Raw genomic sequence first — 26,416 nt, 5'->3', positions numbered from 1 at the left:
ACCCCAAACCATCACACTACCACCACCACGCTGACCCCAAACCATCACACTACCACCACCACGCTGACCCCAAACCATCACACTACCACCACCACGCTGACCCCAAACCATCACACTACCACCACCACGCTGACCCCAAACCATCACACTACCACCACCACGCTGACCCCAAACCATCACACTACCACCACCACGCTGACCCCAAACCATCACACTACCGCCACCACGCTGACCCCAAACCATCACACTACCGCCCCCACGCTGACCCCAAACCATCACACTACCGCCACCACGCTGACCCCTAACCATCACACTACCGCCCCCACGCTGACCCCTAACCATCACACTACCGCCCCCACGCTGACCCCAAACCATCACACTACCGCCACCACGCTGACCCCAAACCATCACACTACCGCCACCACGCTGACCCCAAACCATCACACTACCGCCACCACGCTGACCCCAAACCATCACACTACCGCCCCCACGCTGACCCCAAACCATGACACTACCGCCACCACGCTGACCCCAAACCATGACACTACCGCCACCACGCTGACCCCAAACCATCACACTACCGCCACCACGCTGACCCCAAACCATCACACTACCGCCACCATGCTGACCCCTAACCATCACACTACCGCCACCATGCTGACCCCAAACCATCACACCACCGCCACCATGCTGACCCCAAACCATCACACTACCGCCACCATGCTGACCCCAAACCATCACACTACCGCCCCCATGCTGACCCCAAACCATCACACTACCGCCCCCATGCTGACCCCAAATCATCCCACTACCGCCACCACGCTGACCCCAAACCATCACACTACCACCACCACGCTGACCCCTAACCATCACACTACCACCACCACGCTGACCCCAAACCATCACACTACCACCCCCACGCTGACCCCAAACCATCACACTACCACCACCACGCTGACCCCTAACCATCACACTACCACCACCATGCTGACCCCAAACCATCACACTACCACCACCATGCTGACCCCAAACCATCACACTACCACCACCATGCTGCCCCCAAACCATCACACTACCACCACCATGCTGACCCCACACCATCACACTACCACCACCATGCTGACCCCTAACCATCACACCACCACCATGCTGACCCCAAACCATCACACTACCACCACCATGCTGACCCCTAACCATCACACTACCACCACCACGCTGACCCCCAAACCATCACACTACCACCACCACGCTGACCCCAAACCATCACACTACCACCACCACGCTGACCCCAAACCATCACACTACCACCACCACGCTGACCCCAAACCATCCCACTACCACCACCACGCTGACCCCAAACCATCACACTACCACCACCACGCTGCCCCCAAACCATCACACTACCACCCCCACGCTGACCCCAAACCATCCCACTACCACCACCACGCTGACCCCTAACCATCACACTACCACCACCACGCTGACCCCAAACCATCACACTACCACCACCACGCTGACCCCAAACCATCACACTACCACCACCACGCTGACCCCAAACCATCACACTACCACCACCACGCTGACCCCTAACCATCACACTACCACCACCACGCTGACCCCTAACCATCACACTACCACCACCATGCTGACCCCAAACCATCACACTACCACCACCATGCTGACCCCAAACCATCACACTACCACCACCATGCTGACCCCAAACCATCACACTACCACCACCATGCTGACCCCAAACCATCACACTACCACCACCATGCTGACCCCAAACCATCACACTACCACCACCATGCTGACCCCAAACCATCACACTACCACCACCATGCTGACCCCAAACCATCACACTACCACCACCACGCTGACCCCTAACCATCACACTACCACCACCACGCTGACCCCAAACCATCACACTACCACCACCACGCTGACCCCAAACCATCACACTACCACCACCACGCTGACCCCAAACCATCACACTACCACCACCACGCTGACCCCAAACCATCACACTACCACCACCACGCTGACCCCTAACTATCACACTACCACCACCACGCTGACACCAAACCATCTGATCAACAACTACAGGGAGTGTTTGGTTCCAGTCATTGTAGCTAAAGGTGGTACAACCAGTCACTGAGTGTAAGGGGACAATTACTTTTACACACAGAGGAATTGGGTGTTGCATAACTTTGTTTTATGAAATAAATAAAATGAGTGTACATTTTTTGTTGTTGTTATTTGTAAACTCAGGTTCCCTTCAACCAAAACCTAATATTAGATGATCTGATAACATTCAGTATAAAGAAATATGCAACGGTAGGGAACTTTTCAAAGCAGTGTGTGTGTGTGTGTTCTGTGGGTCTCCAACTGGAGCTGTATTATATGTATTGTTTTTTAAATGATCCATGAATTAATTCAGCGTTCTGATGGTCCCTGTCGTTTGTTGTAGTGGCGTGTGAGGAGAACGAGGGCATCCTGTGGACCTCCTCTGCAGACAGGAAGTCTAAAGGCTTGAAGGAGGGGAGAGACAGAGACAAGACATCCATGAAGAGACTCCAACACCTCCACCAAGAGAAGGTACACACACACACACACACACACACAGCTCTTCGCTCCGTCTACCTGTTGAATCTCATCTCTGTGTGTGTGTTGTCAGGTGAACCGTGTCCGCACGCAGAATCGTATCAACGTGCACGGCTGTGACGTGCCCGAACCAGTGTGCACGTTCTCCGAGCTGCAGTCCGAGTACAACCTGAACCCACGCGTACTCCAGAACTTGACGGCAGCTGGACTCACCATACCCACGCCCATCCAGATGCAGGCTATACCCCTGATGATGCATGTGAGTACACAGACTGATGAGTGTGGATATATATAGAATGGAACACAGACTGATGAGTGTATGGATATATAGAATGGAACCCTAAACCATATCTTTGTATGTATCTCTCTCTCACCCCTCTCCCAGGGTCGTGAGTTGTTGGCGTGTGCTCCGACAGGTTCGGGGAAGACTCTAGCGTTCTGTCTCCCTCTCCTGACACACCTGAAACAGCCTGCTAACCTCGGCATCAGAGCTCTGGTCATCTCTCCCACCAGGGAACTGGCCAGCCAGGTATACACACACATAGAACCTCCAATTTGTCCGTAATGCCCCATGTCTTGTGGTCGTTGTGCCCTTGGGGTGAGTATAAATAAATAATAATAATTTCCTGCTGCCAATCGCCCGTGCTCCTCTCACTCACATGGCTCTCTCAGATATCGCAATTCTTATTAGCCAATGCCCGTCACTTGATCGGGTCCTTCTCACAGGCATTGCAGCTCCGAAGTAGGTGTCACGTGAAGACGGACTCACCTGGGGAGGTGTCACGTGAAGACGGACTCACCTGGGGTGGTGTCACGTGAAGACGGACTCACCGGGGGAGGTGTCACGTGAAGACGAACTCACCTGGGGAGGTGTCACGTGAAGACGGACTCACCTGGGGAGGTGTCACGTGAAGACGGACTCACCTGGGGAGGTGTCACGTGAAGACGGACTCACCTGGGGAGGTGTCACGTGAAGACGGACTCACCGGGGGAGGTGTCACGTGAAGACGGACTCACCGGGGGAGGTGTCACGTGAAGACGGACTCACCGGGGGAGGTGTCACGTGAAGACGGACTCACCGGGGGAGGTGTCACGTGAAGACGGACTCACCGGGGGAGGTGTCACGTGAAGACGGACTCACCTGGGGTGGTGTCACGTGAAGACGGACTCACCTGGGGAGGTGTCACGTGAAGACGAACACACAAACACTGGTACATATCCCAACCAGAAGTGGTACATATCCCAACCAGAAGTGGTACATATCCCAACCAGAAGTGGTACATATCCCAACCAGAAGTGGTACATATCCCAACCAGAAGTGGTACATATCCCAACCAGAAGTGGTACATATCTGTACAGTACTGCTGTTACTGTCTATTATCTATCCTTTACCCCTACCTACAGAATACTGCTGTTACTGTCTATTATCTATCCTTTACCCCTACCTACAGTATACTGCTGTTACTGTCTATTATCTATCCTTTACCCCTAACTACAGTATACTGCTGTTACTGTCTATTATCTATCCTTTACCCCTACCTACAGTATACTGCTGTTACTGTCTATTATCTATCCTTTACCCCTACCTACAGTATACTGCTGTTACTGTCTATTATCTATCCTTTACCCCTACCTACAGTATACTGCTGTTACTGTCTATTATCTATCCTTTACCCCTACCTACAGTATACTGCTGTTACTGTCTATTATCTATCCTTTACCCCTACCTACAGTATACTGCTGTTACTGTCTATTATCTATCCTTTACCCCTACCTACAGTATACTGCTGTTACTGTCTATTATCTATCCTTTACCCCTACCTACAGTATACTGCTGTTACTGTCTATTATCTATCCTTTACCCCTACCTACAGTATACTGCTGTTACTGTCTATTATCTATCCTTTACCCCTACCTACAGTATACTGCTGTTACTGTCTATTATCTATCCTTTACCCCTACCTACAGTATACTGCTGTTACTGTCTATTATCTATCCTTTACCCCTACCTACAGTATACTGCTGTTACTGTCTATTATCTATCCTTTACCCCTACCTACAGTATACTGCTGTTACTGTCTATTATCTATCCTTTACCCCTACCTACAGTATACTGCTGTTACTGTCTATTATCTATCCTTTACCCCTACCTACAGTATACTGCTGTTACTGTCTATTATCTATCCTTTACCCCTAACTACAGTATACTGCTGTTACTATCTATTATCTATCCTTTACCCCTACCTACAGTATACTGCTGTTACTGTCTATTATCTATCCTTTACCCCTACCTACAGTATACTGCTGTTACTGTCTATTATCTATCCTTTACCCCTACCTACAGTATACTGCTGTTATTGTCTATTATCTATCCTTTACCCCTACCTACAGTATACTGCTGTTACTATCTATTATCTATCCTTTACCCCTACCTACAGTATACTGCTGTTATTGTCTATTATCTATCCTGTTATCTAGTCACTTTTATCCCTACCTATATGTGCGTACCTCATACCCCTGCACGTCGACTTGGTACTGGTACTCCGTGTATATAGCCAACTTATCGTTAGTCGTTGTGTATTTTTATTCCTTGGGTTATAATTTTTCTATGTTTTTCACTGCATTGTTGGGAAGGGCCTGTAGGTAAACATTTCACTGGTAGTCTACACCGGTTGTTTACCGAGTATGTGACAAGTACAATTTTGATTTGACATTGTTGTATGTGCTTTTTTATGCTGTTAGGTCATAATGTTACTACTGTGTTGTGTTGCTGTGTTAGAATGTAATGTTACTGCTGTGTTAGAATGTAATGTTACTACTGTGTTAGAATGTAATGTTACTGCTGTGTTAGAATGTAATGTTACTGCTGTGTTAGAATGTAATGTTACTGTTGTGTTAGAATGTAATGTTACTACTGTGTTAGAATGTAATGTTACTGCTGTGTTAGAATGTAATGTTACTGCTGTGTTAGAATGTAATGTTACTACTGTGTTAGAATGTAATGTTACTGCTGTGTTAGAATGTAATGTTACTGTTGTGTTAGAATGTAATGTTACTACTGTGTTAGAATGTAATGTTACTGCTGTGTTAGAATGTAATGTTACTGCTGTGTTAGAATGTAATGTTACTGCTGTGTTAGAATGTAATGTTACTACTGTGTTAGAATGTAATGTTACTGTTGTGTTAGAATGTAATGTTACTACTGTGTTAGAATGTAATGTTACTGCTGTGTTAAAATGTAATGTTACTACTGTGTTAGAATGTAATGTTACTACTGTGTTAGAATGTAATGTTACTGCTGTGTTAGAATGTAATGTTACTGCTGTGTTAGAATGTAATGTTACTACTGTGTTAGAATGTAATGTTACTGCTGTGTTAGAATGTAATGTTACTGCTGTGTTAGAATGTAATGTTACTGCTGTGTTAGAATGTAATGTTACTGCTGTGTTAGAATGTAATGTTACTACTGTGTTAAAATGTAATGTTACTACTGTGTTAGAATGTAATGTTACTGCTGTGTTAGAATGTAATGTTACTGCTGTGTTGTGTTGCTGTGTTCGAATGTTGTGTCGTGTTGCTGTGTTATAATGTGTTATGTTATAATTTTGTGTTATGTTTTGTTGTTGTGTAGACCCACAGGGAGTTTGTGCGTCTGTCGGAGGGCGTTGGGTTCAGAGTTCACATACTAGACAAGGCCTCCATGGCAGCCAGGAAACACGCTACCAGCTCTTACAACAAATCCGGTACAAACACAATATTCAAATCATCTGTAAAATGCACCTGTTTACTAATGAGACCGAGACCAGCACAACATCCCTTACTCATTTTTTGTTGTTGTCCTACACTTGTTTCTCTCTCCCCTCTCTCCCCTCTCTGTCCCCTCTCTCTCTGTCCCCTCTCTCCTTTCTCTCCCCTCTCTCTCCCCTCTGTCTAGATATTCTGATCAGTACCCCCAATAGACTGGTGTTCCTCCTGAAGCAGGATGCTCTAGACCTCAGCAGGTCAGCCCCCTCTGTCTTAATACTGTGTTGGTTGAGGGCTATTGTAACAGGTTTTGTTAATAGTGTGTGTTAAACACATCCACACCCAGTATTAACTATACTTGTGTGGACAAGAAGTGAAAACATTTGACCAACTGGGCTCACAAGGTCAAACGCTATTAATGAGTTTAGGTTTAAGGTTAGAATTCGGGTTAGGTTTTGTGGTTAAGGGAAAATAGGATTTTGAACGGGACAAAGTTGTATGTCCCCATAAGGTTAGTTAAGGCTGGGCGATATGACCAAAATATCATCAGTGTTTTATTCCTTAATTTGCTTTGAGTAGTGCACCTAGGGTGGCAACATACATTGTACGTGATTTCAATGAGTGTTTCTCCATTCTGTTTTATACTGTTCAATTCAACCAAAAATAATTTTCATACATTTCTGTGTTTCCTGAACTCATTTGACATCGTTTCCACGCTGCCGCGTAAAACTGGCTGCACGATATGGGCAACAAAAAAACTAGAGAACAAAAACACTTTGGTGAACTGTTGTAATAAAGGAAATAGAATGATTATTAATTCTAATTCTATAGTTAGAATATAAATAATAGTGGGCACTTTGAATACGGTGTTTGACATGACAGCGAATGAAAATGCCAGGGAGGAGTTATTGTGACAGGGTAGGAACAGGGTAGGAACCAAGTGTTGGTCAGTGTTTCCTAGGGGACCCTATAATCTTTGGCTACATTAAATGTTTCTTCATGTAGCCAATATATTCATGCTTCACCTTACCTGCTAAGAACTTGGTAGATGTAAGAAACACAAACTAATAGTGTAATTATGGAACGCTAGAAGATTTAAATTAAGAAGCAAAGTGGAAACAACATTGTCATCAACATCGTCTCATGTGCTGCATAGAACCCCACAGTGGTGGTGTCATAATACCCATAAAACCTAGCGGTAAAACAGGGAAATGGTTCCATTGTTCCGCCATTCATTTTTTAAATTCTAGAAACACTTCAAATAAGGGCTGTGTTTCGTGTAGCCTTACCCTGGCGTGACGTTTTGATAACCGTGTAAATCTCTCTCGGACAAGGTGACTTTTATCAATATAGTCGCCTGTATTTACTCGGATTATAAAATGCTAATTAGCATCCAAGTAGATGGAAGAATACAAATCCCAGCATGCTCCTGCACGTCATCTCCATCTGGCACCTTTGCTGACATATTGTAAATTTAAAACTTGCACAAGTTTTCACAGATTTGTCCATTTTTAAAGAAATGTAGCCAATTTATTCATTACTACATGTAGCTAACATTAGATGGTTAATCCAGAGATTCTGACCTTTGCCTCGATTCGGCCGTCTGGTCCAGATCATCATTGTATTTGTAGTTCTTTTATGATAGCCACATTAGCAGCTAATTGACTTTTCATTTTTGGCGAGTAAATACAGGCGACTATATTGATAAAAGTCACCTTGTCTGAGAGAGATTTACATGGTTATCAAAACGTCATGCCAGGGTAAACCTACACGAAACACACAGCCCTTATTTTAAGTGTTTATAAAATGAATTGTGAAACAATGGAACCACTTCCCTGTTTGACCACTAGGTTTTATGGGTATTATTACTCATACTGTGGTACTCAATTGACCATGCAAACTGAACCCAAGTGTCTCCTGGTCAAGCAACAACAAATATGCTCCTTGAGTGACAGGGGGGCAGGGCTATGTCTGTGTGGAAAGCAGCATGGAGAGAGATGACTCAAGTAGCCAAGGCAACTATAAAAATGGGCGTTACACACAACGTATCACATTTAACAAACCAAACGTTCAAATACCGTTATAGAAGGTAAAGTAAAAACCCAAACCGGTCCCTGCATCAATATCTGTGTATAGTAAAATACGGTATACCGCCCAGCCCTAAGGTTAGTTATACAAGTCTGTGTTGTTGGGTCTGATATGTTGGTTGAGGGCTGTCGTAGCAGGTTTTGTATATTAATACTGTGTGCGCAGTGTGGAATGGTTGGTGGTGGACGAGAGTGATAAGCTGTTTGAGGATGGTCGTAGAGGCTTCAGAGACCAGCTAGCAGTGGTGTTCCAGGCGTGTTCCTCCCCGCGGGTCAGACGAGCGTTCTACAGTGCTACCTGTGCTCCAGACGTGGAACAGTGGTGTCGCCTCAACCTCGACAACCTGGTGTCTGTCAACATTGGACACAGGTACTCCACTACCCACAGTCCCCTACTCCACTACCCATAACCACCCTCTATACTACACTACCCACAGTCCCCTACTACACTACCCATAACCACCCTCTATACACCACTACCCACAGTCCCCTACTACACTACCCATAACCACCCTCTATACTCCACTACCCACAGTCCCCTACTCCACTACCCATAACCACCCTCTATACTCCACTACCCACAGTCCCCTACTACACTACCCATAACCACCCCTATACTCCACTACCCACAGTCCCCTGTTCTACTACACTACCCATAACCACCCTCTATACTCCACTACCCACAGTCCCCTGTTCTACTACACTACCCATAACCACCCTCTATACTCCACTACCCACAGTCCCCTGTTCTACTACACTACCCATAACCACCCTCTATACTCCACTACCCACAGTCCCATGTTCTACTACACTACCCATAACCACCCTCTATACTACACTACCCACAGTCCCCTGTTCTACTACACTACCATAACCACCCTCTATACTCCACTACCCACAGTCCCCTGTTCTACTACACTACCCATAACCACCCTCTATACTCCACTACCCACAGTCCCCTGTTCTACTACACTACCCATAACCACCCTCTATACTCCACTACCCACAGTCCCCTGTTCTACTACACTACCCATAACCACCCTCTATACTCCACTACCCATAACCACCCTCTATACTCCACTACCCACAGTCCCCTACTACACTACCCATAACCACCCTTTATACTCCACTACCCACAGTCCCCTACTACACTACCCATAACCACCCTCTATACTCCACTACCCACAGTCCCCTACTACACTACCCATAACCACCCTCTATACTCCACTACCCACAGTCCCCTACTACACTACCCATAACCACCCTCTATACTCCACTACCCACAGTCCCCTGTTCTACTACACTACCCATAACCACCCTCTATACTCCACTACCCACAGTCCCCTGTTCTACTACACTACCCATAACCACCCTCTATACTCCACTACCCACAGTCCCCTGTTCTACTACACTACCCATAACCACCCTCTATACTCCACTACCCACAGTCCCCTGTTCTACTACACTACCCATAACCACCCTCTATACTCCACTACCCACAGTCCCCTGTTCTACTACACTACCCATAACCACCCTCTATACTCCACTACCCACAGTCCCCTGTTCTACTACACTACCCATAACCACCCTCTATACTCCACTACCCACAGTCCCCTGTTCTACTACACTACCCATAACCACCCTCTATACTCCACTACCCACAGTCCCCTGTTCTACTACACTACCCATAACCACCCTCTATACTCCACTACCCACAGTCCCCTGTTCTACTACACTACCCATAACCACCCTCTATACTCCACTACCCACAGTCCCCTGTTCTACTACACTACCCATAACCACCCTCTATACTCCACTACCCACAGTCCCCTGTTCTACTACACTACCCATAACCACCCTCTATACTCCACTACCCATAGTCCATTGTTCTACTATACTACACTACCCATAACCCCCCTCTATACTCCACTACCCACAGTCCCCTGTTCTACTACACTACCCATAACCACCCTCTATACTCCACTACCCATAGTCCATTGTTCTACTATACTACACTACCCATAACCCCCCTCTATACTCCACTACCCACAGTCCCCTATTCTACTATCCATCTAACCATCTAATAGAGTTTCAAAACGATTGTGTTCTCAGGAACTCTGCAGTAGAGACAGTAGAACAGGAGCTGCTGTTTGTTGGAACAGAGAACGGGAAGTTACTGGCCGTGAGGGACATAATCAAGAAGGTACACGCACATCACGTTACACTCCAAATAAATCTAATGTTATTAGTCACATGTGCCGAATACAACAGGTGTAGTAGACCTCACAGTGAAATGCTGAATACAACAGGTGTAGTAGACCTCACAGTGAAATGCTGAATACAACAGGTGTAGTAGACCTTACAGTGAAGTGCTGAATACAACAGGTGTAGTAGACCTCACAGTGAAATGCTGAATACAACAGGTGTAGTAGACCTTATAGTGAAATGTTGAATACAACAGGTGTAGTAGACCTTACAGTGAAATGCTGAATACAACAGGTGTAGTAGACCTTACAGTGAAATGCTGAATACAACAGGTGTAGTAGACCTCACAGTGAAATGCTGAATACAACAGGTGTAGTAGACCTCACAGTGAAATGCTGAATACAACAGGTGTAGTAGACCTTATAGTGAAATGCTGAATACAACAGGTGTAGTAGACCTTACAGTGAAATGCTGAATACAACAGGTGTAGTAGACCTTACAGTGAAATGCTGAATACAACAGGTGTAGTAGACCTTACAGTGAAATGCTGAATACAACAGGTGTAGTAGACCTCACAGTGAAATGCTGAATACAACAGGTGTAGTAGACCTTACAGTGAAATGCTGAATACAACAGGTGTAGTAGACTTTACAGTGAAATGCTGAATACAACAGGTGTAGTAGACCTTACAGTGAAATGCTGAATACAACAGGTGTAGTAGACCTTATAGTGAAATGCTGAATACAACAGGTGTAGTAGACCTAACAGTGAAATGCTGAATACAACAGGTGTAGTAGACCTTACAGTGAAATGCTGAATACAACAGGTGTAGTAGACCTTACAGTGAAATGCTGAATACAACAGGTGTAGTAGACCTCACAGTGAAATGCTGAATACAACAGGTGTAGTAGACTTTACAGTGAAATGCTGAATACAACAGGTGTAGTAGACCTCACAGTGAAATGCTGAATACAACAGGTGTAGTAGACTTTACAGTGAAATGCTGAATACAACAGGTGTAGTAGACCTCACAGTGAAATGCTGAATACAACAGGTGTAGTAGACTTTACAGTGAAATGCTGAATACAACAGGTGTAGTAGACCTCACAGTGAAATGCTGAATACAACAGGTGTAGTAGACCTTACAGTGAAATGCTGAATACAACAGGTGTAGTAGACCTCACAGTGAAATGCTGAATACAACAGGTGTAGTAGACCTCACAGTGAAATGCTGAATACAACAGGTGTAGTAGACCTCACAGTGAAATGCTGAATACAACAGGTTTAGTAGACCTTACAGTGAAATGCTGAATACAACAGGTGTAGTAGACCTTACAGTGAAATGCTGAATACAACAGGTGTAGTAGACCTCACAGTGAAATGCTGAATACAACAGGTGTAGTAGACCTCACAGTGAAATGCTGAATACAACAGGTGTAGTAGACCTTACAGTGAAATGCTGAATACAACAGGTGTAGTAGACCTTACAGTGAAATGCTGAATACAACAGGTGTAGTAGACCTTACAGTGAAATGCTGAATACAACAGGTGTAGTAGACCTTACAGTGAAGTGCTGAATACAACAGGTGTAGTAGACCTCACAGTGAAATGCTGAATACAACAGGTGTAGTAGACCTTACAGTGAAATGCTGAATACAACAGGTGTAGTAGACCTTATAGTGAAATGCTGAATACAACAGGTGTAGTAGACCTCACAGTGAAATGCTGAATACAACAGGTGTAGTAGACCTTACAGTGAAATGCTGAATACAACAGGTGTAGTAGACCTCACAGTGAAATGCTGAATACAACAGGTGTAGTAGACCTCACAGTGAAATGCTGAATACAACAGGTGTAGTAGACCTCACAGTGAAATGCTGAATACAACAGGTGTAGTAGACCTTACAGTGAAATGCTGAATACAACAGGTGTAGTAGACCTCACAGTGAAATGCTGAATACAACAGGTGTAGTAGACCTTACAGTGAAATGCTGAATACAACAGGTGTAGTAGACCTCACAGTGAAATGCTGAATACAACAGGTGTAGTAGACCTTACAGTGAAATGCTGAATACAACAGGTGTAGTAGACCTTACAGTGAAATGCCGAATACAACAGGTGTAGTAGACCTTACAGTGAAATGCCGAATACAACAGGTGTAGTAGACCTTACAGTGAAATGCTGAATACAACAGGTGTAGTAGACCTTACAGTGAAATGCTGAATACAACAGGTGTAGTAGACCTCACAGTGAAATGCTGAATACAACAGGTGTAGTAGACCTCACAGTGAAATGCTGAATACAACAGGTGTAGTAGACCTTACAGTGAAATGCTGAATACAACAGGTGTATTAGACCTCACAGTGAAATGCTGAATACAACAGGTGTAGTAGACCTTACAGTGAAATGCTGAATACAACAGGTGTAGTAGACCTCACAGTGAAATGCTGAATACAACAGGTGTAGTAGACCTCACAGTGAAATGCTGAATACAACAGGTGTAGTAGACCTTACAGTGAAATGCTGAATACAACAGGTGTAGTAGACCTCACAGTGAAATGCTGAATACAACAGGTGTAGTAGACTTTACAGTGAAATGCTGAATACAACAGGTGTATTAGACCTCACAGTGAAATGCTGAATACAACAGGTGTATTAGACCTCACAGTGAAATGCTGAATACAACAGGTGTAGTAGACCTCACAGTGAAATGCTGAATACAACAGGTGTAGTAGACCTCACAGTGAAATGCTGAATACAACAGGTGTAGTAGACCTCACAGTGAAATGCTGAATACAACAGGTGTAGTAGACCTCACAGTGAAATGCTGAATACAACAGGTGTAGTAGACCTTACAGTGAAATGCTGAATACAACAGGTGTAGTAGACCTCACAGTGAAATGCTGAATACAACAGGTGTAGTAGACCTTACAGTGAAATGCTGAATACAACAGGTGTAGTAGACCTTACAGTGAAATGCTGAATACAACAGGTGTAGTAGACCTCACAGTGAAATGCTGAATACAACAGGTGTAGTAGACCTCACAGTGAAATGCTGAAAACAACAGGTGTAGTAGACCTTACAGTGAAATGCCGAATACAACAGGTGTAGTAGACCTCACAGTGAAATGCTGAATACAACAGGTGTAGTAGACCTTACAGTGAAATGCTGAATACAACAGGTGTAGACCTCACAGTGAAATGCTTACTTACAAGCCCTTAACCAACAATGCAGTTAAAAAAAACTGGATAAGAAATAAAAGTAACAAGTAATTAAAGAGCAGCAGTAAAATAACAATAGCGAGACTGTACACGGGGGTACCGGTTAGTTGAGGTAATATGTACATGTTGGTAGAGTTATTAAAGTGACTATGCATAGATGACAACAGAGAGTAGCAGCGGTGTGAAGAGGGGCGGCCAATAGTCTGGGTAGCCATTTTGATTAGATGTTCAGGAGTCTTATGGCTTGGGGGTAGAAGCTGTTTAGAAGCCTCTTGGACCTAGACTTGGAGCTCCAGTACCACTTGCCGTGCGGTAGCAGAGAGAACAGTCTATGACTAGGGTGACTGGAGTCTTTGACAATTTTTAGGGCCTTCCTCTGACACTACCTGGTATAGAGGTCCTGGATGGCAGGAAGCTTGGCCCCAGTGATGTACTGGGCCGTTCGCACTATCCTCTGTAGTGCCTTGCGGTCGGAGGCCGAGCAGTTGCCATGCCAGACAGTGATTCAACCAGTTAGGATGCTCTCGATGGTGCAGCTGTAGAACCTTTTGAGGATCTGAGGACCCATGCCAAATCTTTTCTGATTCCTGAGGTTTTGTCGTGCCCTCCTCACAACTGTCTTGGTGTGTTTGAACCATGTAAGTTTGTTGGTGGTGTGGACACCAAGGAACTTGAAGCTCTCAACCTGCTCCACTGCAGCCCCTTCGATGAGAATGGAGTGGGTCTAGGGTTCCTGGGATAATGATGTTGATGTGAGCCATGACCAGCCTTTCAAATCACTTAATGGATACAGATTTGAGTGCTATGGGTCGGTAGTCATTTAGGCAGGTTACCTTTGTGTTCTTGGGCACAGGGACTATGGTGGTCTGTTTGAAACATGTTGGTATTACAGACTCGGACAGGGAGAGGTTGAAAATGTCAGTGAAGACACTTGTCAGTTGGTCAGCGCATGCTCTGAGTACACGTCCTGGTAATCCGTCTGGCCCTGCGGCCTTGTGAATGTTGACCTATTTAAAGGTCTTACTCACATCAGCTGCGGAGAGCGTGATCACACTGTCTTTCGCAACAGCTGGTGCTCTCATGCATGTTTCAGTGTTATTTGCCTCGAAGCGAGCATAGACGTAGTTTAGCTCGTTTGGTAGGTTCGTGTCACTGGGCAGCTCTCGGTTGTGCTTCCCTTTGTAGTCTGTAATGGTTTGCAAGCCCTGTCAGAGCCGGTGTTGTACGACTCGATCTCAGTCCTGTATTGACGCTTTGCCTGTGATGGTTCGTCGGAGGGCATAGCGGGATTTCTTATAAGCTTCCAGGTTAGAGTCCTGCTCTTTGAAAGCGGCAGCTCTAGCATTTAGCTCAGTGCGGATGTTGCCTGTAATCCATGGCTTCTGGTTGGGATATGTACGTAAGGTCACTGTGGGGATGACGTCATCGATACACTTATTGATGAAGCCAATGACTGACGTGGTGTACTCCTCAATGCCATCGGAGGAATCCCGGAACATATTCCAGTCTGTGATAGCAAAACAGTCCTGTAGTTTAGCATCTGCTTCATCTGACCACTTTTTTTATAGACTGAGTCACTGGTGCTTCCTGCTTTAGTTTTTGCTTGTAAGCAGGAATCAGTAGGATATAATTATGGTCAGATTTGCCAAATGGAGGGCGAGGGAGAGCTTTGTACGCATCTCTGTGTGTGGAGTAAAGGGGGTCCAGAGTCTTTTTCCCCCTCTGGTTGCACATTTAACATGCTGGTAGAAATTTTGTCAAACGGATTTAAGTTTCCCTGCACTGAAGTCCCCGGCTACTAGGAGCGCCGCCTCTGGGTGAGTGGTTTCCTGTTTGCTTATAGCGGTATACAGCTCATTGAGTGCAGTTTTAGTGGCAGCCTCAGTCTGTGGTGGAATGTAAACCGCTACGAAAAATACAGATAAACTCTCTCGGTAGGTAGTGTGGTCTACAGCTTATCATGAGATACTCTACCTCATGCGAGCAATAGCTCCAGACTTCCTTAGATATCGTGCACCAGCTGTTATTTACAAAAATACATAGTCCGCCGCCCCTTGTCTTACCAGACACCGCTGTTCTATCCTGCCGGTGCAGCGTATAACCAGCCAGCTGTATGTTGATATAGTCATCGTTCAGCCATGACTCCGTGAAGCATAAGATATTACTGTTTTGAATGTCCCGTTGGTAGTTTAATCTTCCGCGTAGGTCATTGATTTTATTTTCCAAAGATTGCACGTTGCAGAATGGAAGGAAGTGGAGGTTTATTCGATCGCCTACGAATTCTCAGAAGGCAGCCCGCCCTCTGGCACCTTTTTCTCTGTCGCCTCTTCACGCAAATCACGGGGATATGGGCCTGATCCCGAGAAAGCAGTATATAATTCGGGTTGGGCTCATCAGACTCCTTAAAGGGGAAAAAAGGTTTCTGCCAGTCCGTGGTGAGTAATCGCAGTTCTGCTGTCCAGAAGTTATTTTCAGTCATAAGAGACGGTAGTGGCAACATAAGTACCAAATAAGTTACAAACAACGCAAATAAATGAACAAAAAAACACTCGGTTGGGGACACGTAGAACTTCAGCCTTCTCCGGCGCCATTTTACAGTCCAAGTTTGTCAGATATTTTCCGACCTCAAGGTGGTCTTCTGTTGAGAACCATAGAGGTAGAAACATTATGGGCAGCGCCGTCGAGAGCTTTTCTCCTTTTTAAAGAAGTACATTTCTTTCTAACTGAAGTGGTGATTGATCTGTATCTGTTTATTCTGTTACAATACCAAAAGACAATGACATGCAATGTGGTGTTGAAGGAACAAAGCATAACTCACAGATACCAAGACATTCCTACTTGGTGGTACATATTGTTATAAGACTCAGTCATTACAAGCTATTTAATTAAAACAAAAGTCAATGTTGGGTGACGTACAGCACAGAGTAGCAACAGATATGAAGGGGTTTAGTCTCCATTAGACTATGTGGTGGTGATATGGAGGGACTAACCGATGCAGGGGATGTATTGGTAGTTCACCACCAGAAGGGTAGTGATATGGAGGGACTAACCGATGCAGGGGATGTATTGGTAGTTCACCACCAGAAGGGTAGTGATATGGAGGGACTAACCGATGCAGGGGATGTATTGGTAGTTCACCACCAGAAGGGTAGTGATATGGAGGGACTAACCGATGCAGGGGATGTATTGGTAGTTCACCACCAGAAGGGTAGTGATATGGAGGACTAACCGATGCAGGGGATGTAGTGGTAGTTCACCACCAGAAGGGGTAGTGATATGGAGGGACTAACCGATGCAGGGGATGTATTGGTAGTTCACCACCAGAAGGGTAGTGATATGGAGGACTAACCGATGCAGGGGATGTATTGGTAGTTCACCACCAGAAGGGGTAGTGATATGGAGGGACTAACCGATGCAGGGGATGTAGTGGTAGTTCACCACCAGAAGGGGTAGTGATATGGAGGACTAACCGATGCAGGGGATGTATTGGTAGTTCACCACCAGAAGGGTAGTGATATGGAGGACTAACCGATGCAGGGGATGTATTGGTAGTTCACCACCAGAAGGGTAGTGATATGGAGGGACTAACCGATGCAGGGGATGTATTGGTAGTTCACCACCAGAAGGGTAGTGATATGGAGGACTAACCGATGCAGGGGATGTATTGGTAGTTCACCACCAGAAGGGTAGTGATATGGAGGACTAACCGATGCAGGGGATGTAGTGGTAGTTCACCACCAGAAGGGTAGTGATATGGAGGACTAACTGATGCAGGGGATGTATTGGTAGTTCACCACCAGAAGGGGTAGTGATATGGAGGACTAACTGATGCAGGGGATGTATTGGTAGTTCACCACCAGAAGGGTAGTGATATGGAGGACTAACCGATGCAGGGGATGTATTGGTAGTTCACCACCAGAAGGGTAGTGATATGGAGGGACTAACCGATGCAGGGGATGTATTGGTAGTTCACCACCAGAAGGGTAGTGATATGGAGGGACTAACCGATGCAGGGGATGTATTGGTAGTTCACCACCAGAAGGGTAGTGATATGGAGGGACTAACCGATGCAGGGGATGTATTGGTAGTTCACCACCAGAAGGGGTAGTGATATGGAGGGACTAACCGATGCAGGGGATGTATTGGTAGTTCACCACCAGAAGGGTAGTGATATGGAGGGACTAACCGATGCAGGGGATGTATTGGTAGTTCACCACCAGAAGGGTAGTGATATGGAGGACTAACCGATGCAGGGGATGTATTGGTAGTTCACCACCAGAAGGGTAGTGATATGGAGGACTAACCGATGCAGGGGATGTATTGGTAGTTCACCACCAGAAGGGTAGTGATATGGAGGACTAACCGATGCAGGGGATGTATTGGTAGTTCACCACCAGAAGGGTAGTGATATGGAGGACTAACCGATGCAGGGGATGTAGTGGTAGTTCACCACCAGAAGGGGTAGTGATATGGAGGACTAACCGATGCAGGGGATGTAGTGATAGTTCACCACCAGAAGGGGTAGTGATATGGAGGACTAACCGATGCAGGGGATGTAGTGGTAGTTCACCACCAGAAGGGGTAGTGATATGGAGGACTAACCGATGCAGGGGATGTAGTGATAGTTCACCACCAGAAGGGGTAGTGATATGGAGGACTAACCGATGCAGGGGATGTATTGGTAGTTCACCACCAGAAGGGGTAGTGATATGGAGGACTAACCGATGCAGGGGATGTAGTGATAGTTCACCACCAGAAGGGGTAGTGATATGGAGGGACTAACCGATGCAGGGGATGTATTGGTAGTTCACCACCAGAAGGGGTAGTGATATGGAGGACTAACCGATGCAGGGGATGTATTGGTAGTTCACCACCAGAAGGGTAGTGATATGGAGGACTAACCGATGCAGGGGATGTATTGGTAGTTCACCACCAGAAGGGTAGTGATATGGAGGGACTAACCGATGCAGGGGATGTATTGGTAGTTCACCACCAGAAGGGGTAGTGATATGGAGGACTAACCGATGCAGGGGATGTATTGGTAGTTCACCACCAGAAGGGTAGTGATATGGAGGGACTAACCGATGCAGGGGATGTAGTGGTAGTTCACCACCAGAAGGGGTAGTGATATGGAGGGACTAACCGATGCAGGGGATGTATTGGTAGTTCACCACCAGAAGGGGTAGTGATATGGAGGACTAACCGATGCAGGGGATGTATTGGTAGTTCACCACCAGAAGGGGTAGTGATATGGAGGACTAACCGATGCAGGGGATGTATTGGTAGTTCACCACCAGAAGGGTAGTGATATGGAGGACTAACCGATGCAGGGGATGTATTGGTAGTTCACCACCAGAAGGGTAGTGATATGGAGGACTAACCGATGCAGGGGATGTAGTGGTAGTTCACCACCAGAAGGGTAGTGATATGGAGGGACTAACCGATGCAGGGGATGTATTGGTAGTTCACCACCAGAAGGGTAGTGATATGGAGGGACTAACCGATGCAGGGGATGTAGTGGTAGTTCACCACCAGAAGGGGTAGTGATATGGAGGGACTAACCGATGCAGGGGATGTATTGGTAGTTCACCACCAGAAGGGGTAGTGATATGGAGGACTAACCGATGCAGGGGATGTATTGGTAGTTCACCACCAGAAGGGGTAGTGATATGGAGGACTAACCGATGCAGGGGATGTATTGGTAGTTCACCACCAGAAGGGTAGTGATATGGAGGACTAACCGATGCAGGGGATGTATTGGTAGTTCACCACCAGAAGGGTAGTGATATGGAGGACTAACCGATGCAGGGGATGTAGTGGTAGTTCACCACCAGAAGGGTAGTGATATGGAGGGACTAACCGATGCAGGGGATGTAGTGGTAGTTCACCACCAGAAGGGTAGTGATATGGAGGGACTAACCGATGCAGGGGATGTAGTGGTAGTTCACCACCAGAAGGGTAGTGATATGGAGGGACTAACCGATGCAGGGGATGTATTGGTAGTTCACCACCAGAAAGGGTAGTGATATGGAGGACTAACCGATGCAGGGGATGTATTGGTAGTTCACCACCAGAAGGGTAGTGATATGGAGGACTAACCGATGCAGGGGATGTATTGGTAGTTCACCACCAGAAAGGGTAGTGATATGGAGGACTAACCGATGCAGGGGATGTATTGGTAGTTCACCACCAGAAGGGTAGTGATATGGAGGACTAACCGATGCAGGGGATGTATTGGTAGTTCACCACCAGAAGGGTAGTGATATGGAGGACTAACCGATGCAGGGGATGTATTGGTAGTTCACCACCAGAAGGGTAGTGATATGGAGGGACTAACCGATGCAGGGGATGTATTGGTAGTTCACCACCAGAAGGGTAGTGATATGGAGGGACTAACCGATGCAGGGGATGTATTGGTAGTTCACCACCAGAAGGGTAGTGATATGGAGGACTAACCGATGCAGGGGATGTATTGGTAGTTCACCACCAGAAGGGTAGTGATATGGAGGACTAACCGATGCAGGGGATGTATTGGTAGTTCACCACCAGAAGGGTAGTGATATGGAGGGACTAACCGATGCAGGGGATGTATTGGTAGTTCACCACCAGAAGGGTAGTGATATGGAGGACTAACCGATGCAGGGGATGTATTGGTAGTTCACCACCAGAAGGGGTAGTGATATGGAGGACTAACCGATGCAGGGGATGTATTGGTAGTTCACCACCAGAAGGGTAGTGATATGGAGGACTAACCGATGCAGGGGATGTATTGGTAGTTCACCACCAGAAGGGGTAGTGATATGGAGGACTAACCGATGCAGGGGATGTAGTGATAGTTCACCACCAGAAGGGTAGTGATATGGAGGACTAACCGATGCAGGGGATGTAGTGGTAGTTCACCACCAGAAGGGTAGTGATATGGAGGACTAACCGATGCAGGGGATGTAGTGGTAGTTCACCACCAGAAGGGTAGTGATATGGAGGGACTAACCGATGCAGGGGATGTATTGGTAGTTCACCACCAGAAGGGTAGTGATATGGAGGGACTAACCGATGCAGGGGATGTATTGGTAGTTCACCACCAGAAGGGTAGTGATATGGAGGGACTAACTGATGCAGGGGATGTATTGGTAGTTCACCACCAGAAGGGTAGTGATATGGAGGGACTAACCGATGCAGGGGATGTATTGGTAGTTCACCACCAGAAGGGTAGTGATATGGAGGGACTAACTGATGCAGGGGATGTAGTGGTAGTTCACCACCAGAAGGGTAGTGATATGGAGGGACTAACCGATGCAGGGGATGTAGTGGTAGTTCACCACCAGAAGGGGTAGTGATATGGAGGACTAACCGATGCAGGGGATGTAGTGGTAGTTCACCACCAGAAGGGTAGTGATATGGAGGGACTAACCGATGCAGGGGATGTAGTGGTAGTTCACCAGAAGGGTAGTGATATGGAGGGACTAACCGATGCAGGGGATGTAGTGGTAGTTCACCACCAGAAGGGGTTTAGTCTCTATTAGACTGTGTATCCAGTATCGGCTGCCATATTTTGTAGAATATAGGAGCTTAACTTTTCCATATGCAATACATTTCGTAAATGTCATAACCACATTGAAAAGGTAGGTACAGTTTCCAAAACTGTATTGGAATGTGTTTAAACAGCCAAGGTTGGTGATTTTACTGCCATCTGCAATTATTACATTTTGATCAGGAGTATAGACGGGTTGGTTGTTTAGCGAGAACACTGACACGAGGACAACTATGTGGCAGAACAGACTTGGTTGGCTTAGACCAGGGGTTTTCAACCGGGGGTCTGTGAAAATACACTGAACAAATCCCAGACGTTTTACATATCCACAAAAAGCTCTCTCTCAACTGTTGTGCACAAATGTGTTTCCATCCCTGTTAGTGAGCATTTCTCCTTTTCTAAGATAATCCATCCACCTGACAGGTGTTGCATATCAAGAAACGGATTAAACAGCATGGTCATTACACAGGTGCACCTTGTGCTGGGGACAATAAAATACCACTCTAAAACTTGTGCAGTTTTGTCATACAACTCAATGCCACAGATGTCTCAAGTTTTGAGGGAGCATGCAATTGGTATTCTTAATGCAGGAATGTCCCCCAGAGCTGTTGCCAAAGAATTGAATGTTAATTTCTCTACCATAAGCTGCCTTCAACGTTGTTTTTGACAGTACTTCCAACCGGCCTCACATCCGCAGATGACGTGTGTGGCGTTGTGTGGGCGAGCGGTTTGATGTTAACGTTGTGGCCCGTGCTGGAGTTATGGTATGGGCAGGCATAAGCTACAGACAACGGATACAATAGCATTTTACCGATTTTGCTATTTCAATGCGCTGACATACCGTGACGAGATCCTGAGGCCCATCGTGAGGCCCATTTAAGGTATCTGTGTCCAACAGTATCTATATTCCCAGTCATGTGAAATCCGTAGATTAGGGCCTAATTCATTTATTTAAATAGACAGACTTTCTTATATGAACTGTAACTCAGTAAAATGTTTTACACCCTGTTGACTTCCTGTACTTAAATGGTTTAGGAAGTCCCACCCTGCTGACTTCCTGTACTTAAATGGTTTAGGAAGTCCCACCCTGCTGACTTCCTGTACTTAAATGGTTTAGGAAGTCCCACCCTGCTGACTTCCTGTACTTAAATGGTTTAGGAAGTCCCACCCTGCTGACTTCCTGTACTTAAATGGTTTAGGAAGTCCCACCCTGCTGACTTCCTGTACTTAAATGGTTTAGGAAGTCCCACCCTGCTGACTTCCTGTACTTAAATGGTTTAGGAAGTCCCACCCTGCTGACTTCCTGTACTTAAATGGTTTAGGAAGTCCCACCCTGCTGACTTCCTGTACTTAAATGGTTTAGGAAGTCCCACCCTGCTGACTTCCTGTACTTAAATGGTTTAGGAAGTCCCACCCTGCTGACTTCCTGTACTTAAATGGTTTAGGAAGTCCCACCCTGCTGACTTCCTGTACTTAAATGGTTTAGGAAGTCCCACCCTGCTGACTTCCTGTACTTAAATGGTTTAGGAAGTCCCACCCTGCTGACTTCCTGTAGTTAAATGGTTTAGGAAGTCCCACCCTGCTGACTTCCTGTAGTTAAATGGTTTAGGAAGTCCCACCCTGTTGACTTCCTGTACTTCAAAATGGTTTAGGAAGTCCCACCCTGTTGACTTCCTGTACTTCAAAATGGTTTAGAAAGTCCCACCCTGCTGACTTCCTGTACTTCAAAATGGTTTAAGCCCTCTATGTCACTGTCTGTTAACACATCTAGAGTCCACATCCAACACCTGCACATCCACTCAGTACTGGTACCATGTGTATATAGCCATGTTATTACCTGGTACCCCTGCACATTGACTCAGTACTGGTACCATGTGTATATAGCCATGTTATTACCTGGTACCCCTGCACATTGACTCAGTACTGGTACCCTGTGTATATAGCCAAGTTATTACCTGGTACCCCTGCACATTGACTCAGTACTGGTACCATGTGTATATAGCCATGTTATTACCTGGTACCCCTGCACATCCACTCAGTACTGGTACCATGTGTATATAGCCATGTTAATACCTGGTACCCCTGCACATCCACTCAGTACTGGTACCATGTTATTACCTGGTACCCCTGCACATTGACTCAGTACTGGTACCCTGTGTATATAGCCATGTTATTACCTGGTACCCCTGCACATCCACTCAGTACTGGTACCATGTTATTACCTGGTACCCCTGCACATTGACTCAGTACTGGTACCCTGTGTATATAGCCATGTTATTACCTGGTACCCCTGCACATCCACTCAGTACTGGTACCATGTTATTACCTGGTACCCCTGCACATTGACTCAGTACTGGTACCATGTGTATATAGCCATGTTATTACCTGGTACCCCTGCACATTGACTCAGTACTGGTACCCTGTGTATATAGCCATGTTATTACCTGGTACCCCTGCACATCCACTCAGTACTGGTACCATGTTATTACCTGGTACCCCTGCACATTGACTCAGTACTGGTACCATGTGTATATAGCCATGTTATTACCTGGTACCCCTGCACATTGACTCAGCACATTTCACTGCTAGTCTACACCTGTTGTTTACCAAGCATTTCACTGCTAGTCTACACCTGTTGTTTACCAAGCATTTCACTGGTAGTCTACACCTGTTGTTTACCGAGCATTTCACTGGTAGTCTACACCTGTTGTTTACCGAGTATGTTTGAAATAACATTTGTTATTTAACAGATGGTTAATACTCTTTCCTCTCCCAGGGTTTCTTACCCCCCATGCTGGTGTTTGTCCAGTCTATTGATCGAGCCAGAGAGCTCTTCCATGAGCTGGTCTACGAAGGCATCAACGTAGACATTATGCACGCTGACCGCACACAGCAACAGGCACGCACATACACACACACACACACACACACACACACACACACACACACAGCTATTTCTTACTATACTTGTCAAGACTTTTGGGGACCAGCAATTGATTTCCATTCTATATCCTGTTTTCCTGAACCCTTAACCTCTAACCCTAAATCTAACCTCTAACCCTAAATCTAACCTCTAACCCTAAATCTAACCTCTAACCCTAAATCTAACCTCTAACCCTAAATCTAACCTCTAACCCTAAATCTAACCTCTAACCCTAAATCTAACCTCTAACCCTAAATCTAACCTTAACCTCTAACCCTAAATCTAACCTCTAACCCTAAATCTAACCTTAACCTCTAACCCTAAATCTAACCTTAACCTCTAACCCTAAATCTAACCTCTAACCCTAAATCTAACCTTAACCTCTAACCCTAAATCTAACCCCTAACCCTAAATCTAACCTTAACCTCTAACCCTAAATCTAACCTCTAAATCTAACCTTAACCTCTAACCCTAAATCTAACCCCTAACCCTAAATCTAACCTTAACCTCTAACCCTAAATCTAACCTCTAACCCTAAATCTAACCTCTAACCCTAAATCTAACCCCTAACCCTAAATCTAACCTCTAACCCTAAATCTAACCTCTAACCCTAAATCTAACCTCTAACCCTAAATCTAACCTCTAACCCTAAATCTAACCTCTAACCCTAAATCTAACCTCTAACCCTAAATCTAACCTCTAACCCTAAATCTAACCTTAACCTTAACCCTAAATCTAACCTCTAACCCTAAATCTAACCTTAACCTCTAACCCTAAATCTAACCCCTAACCCTAAATATAACCTTAACCTCTAACCCTAAATATAACCTTAACCTCTAACCCTAAATATAACCTTAACCTCTAACCCTAAATATAACCTTTACCCCTTAACCAGACCTAAGGACATTTTGCTGGTTGGACTTAGGGTTACTAAGTCCAACCAGCAAAATGTCCTTAGGTCTGGTTTTAGTTAGTTTACTATTCTAGTGAGGACTTCTGGTACTCCCAAGTATAGTAAAACATGTACACACACACACACACACACACACACTCTACTGTACTCCTACGTATAGTAAAACATGTACACACACACACACACACACACAGATACACACACACACAGATACACATACACACACACACAGATACACACACACACACTCTACTGTACTCCCCACATATAGCACAACATGTACACACACACACACACACACACACACACACACACACACACTACTGTAAGTCATTCACTAACGGTTGTTTTTTCTCCAGAGAGACAACGTGATCACTAGTTTCCGGTCGGGTGATATCTGGGTGTTGATCTGTACGGCCCTGCTGGCCCGAGGAATGGACTTTAAGGGTGTCAACCTGGTGCTGAACTACGACTTCCCTACCAGCGCTGTGGAATACATCCACCGTATCGGTTAGTCCCTCCGTATCGCTACACTACCACATCTGCACAAAGCTCTAAAAATCTCATCATTTTATTTCTCACATGTGCCGAATACAACAGGTGTAGACCTTACAGTGTAATGCTTACTTACAAGCCCTTAACCCACAATGCAGTTCAAGAAATAGAGTAGAGAAAATATTTACTAAATAAACTGAAGTAAAGTAGTTGTGGTCATGTGTACATGTAGATGGGGGTAGAGTGACTGCATAGATAATAAACAGCGAATAGTAGCAGTGTAAAAACAATGTGACGGGGGCCTATTCCCTATATAGTGCACTACATTAGACCAGAGCCCTATGGAACCCTATTCCCTATATAGTGCACAACATATAAGTACGTATGTAATGTAGTGTTGTCCATCTTTGTATTTCTAATCCTAGGTCGTACTGGCAGGGCTGGACGCACAGGGAAAGCTGTCACCTTCTTCACCGAGGATGACAAGCCTCTTCTACGCAGGTACACCAGGGGGAGGAGCCTAGGGATCCACAGGGGGAGGGGCTTGTAAGGCAGCACGGTCTGATGGGAGCTGTAGTATTAACGTACCTCTCTCTCTCCCCCCCACCTCTCTCTCTCTCTCTCTCTCTCTCTTTCCCCCACCTCTCTCTCTCTCCCCCCCACCTCTCTCTCTCTCCCCCCCACCTCTCTCT

At 45.7% G+C, this 26,416-nt stretch overlaps 1 protein-coding gene across 1 annotated transcript in view; it reads left to right on the top strand.

Moving 5' to 3' along the window:
• The window catches only part of ddx52 (DEAD (Asp-Glu-Ala-Asp) box polypeptide 52), a 46,547-nt gene that overhangs the window by 8,492 nt on the left and 11,639 nt on the right, over nucleotides 1-26,416 (top strand). The window contains exons 3-12 of the mRNA XM_071362943.1: nucleotides 2,471-2,598; nucleotides 2,678-2,863; nucleotides 2,990-3,133; nucleotides 6,236-6,347; nucleotides 6,539-6,605; nucleotides 8,602-8,805; nucleotides 10,548-10,638; nucleotides 24,170-24,292; nucleotides 25,589-25,739; nucleotides 26,150-26,225. Of these exons, the coding sequence (XP_071219044.1) occupies nucleotides 2,471-2,598; nucleotides 2,678-2,863; nucleotides 2,990-3,133; nucleotides 6,236-6,347; nucleotides 6,539-6,605; nucleotides 8,602-8,805; nucleotides 10,548-10,638; nucleotides 24,170-24,292; nucleotides 25,589-25,739; nucleotides 26,150-26,225 (1,282 nt within the window). The remainder of the gene's footprint in view (nucleotides 1-2,470; nucleotides 2,599-2,677; nucleotides 2,864-2,989; nucleotides 3,134-6,235; nucleotides 6,348-6,538; nucleotides 6,606-8,601; nucleotides 8,806-10,547; nucleotides 10,639-24,169; nucleotides 24,293-25,588; nucleotides 25,740-26,149; nucleotides 26,226-26,416) is intronic.

The sequence above is a fragment of the Salvelinus alpinus genome, chromosome 24, assembly GCF_045679555.1.
Source record: "Salvelinus alpinus chromosome 24, SLU_Salpinus.1, whole genome shotgun sequence".
Taxonomy (NCBI): domain Eukaryota; kingdom Metazoa; phylum Chordata; class Actinopteri; order Salmoniformes; family Salmonidae; genus Salvelinus; species Salvelinus alpinus.
Note: the sequence above shows the minus strand (reverse complement) of the source record. Positions and strands in the feature narration are given on the sequence as shown.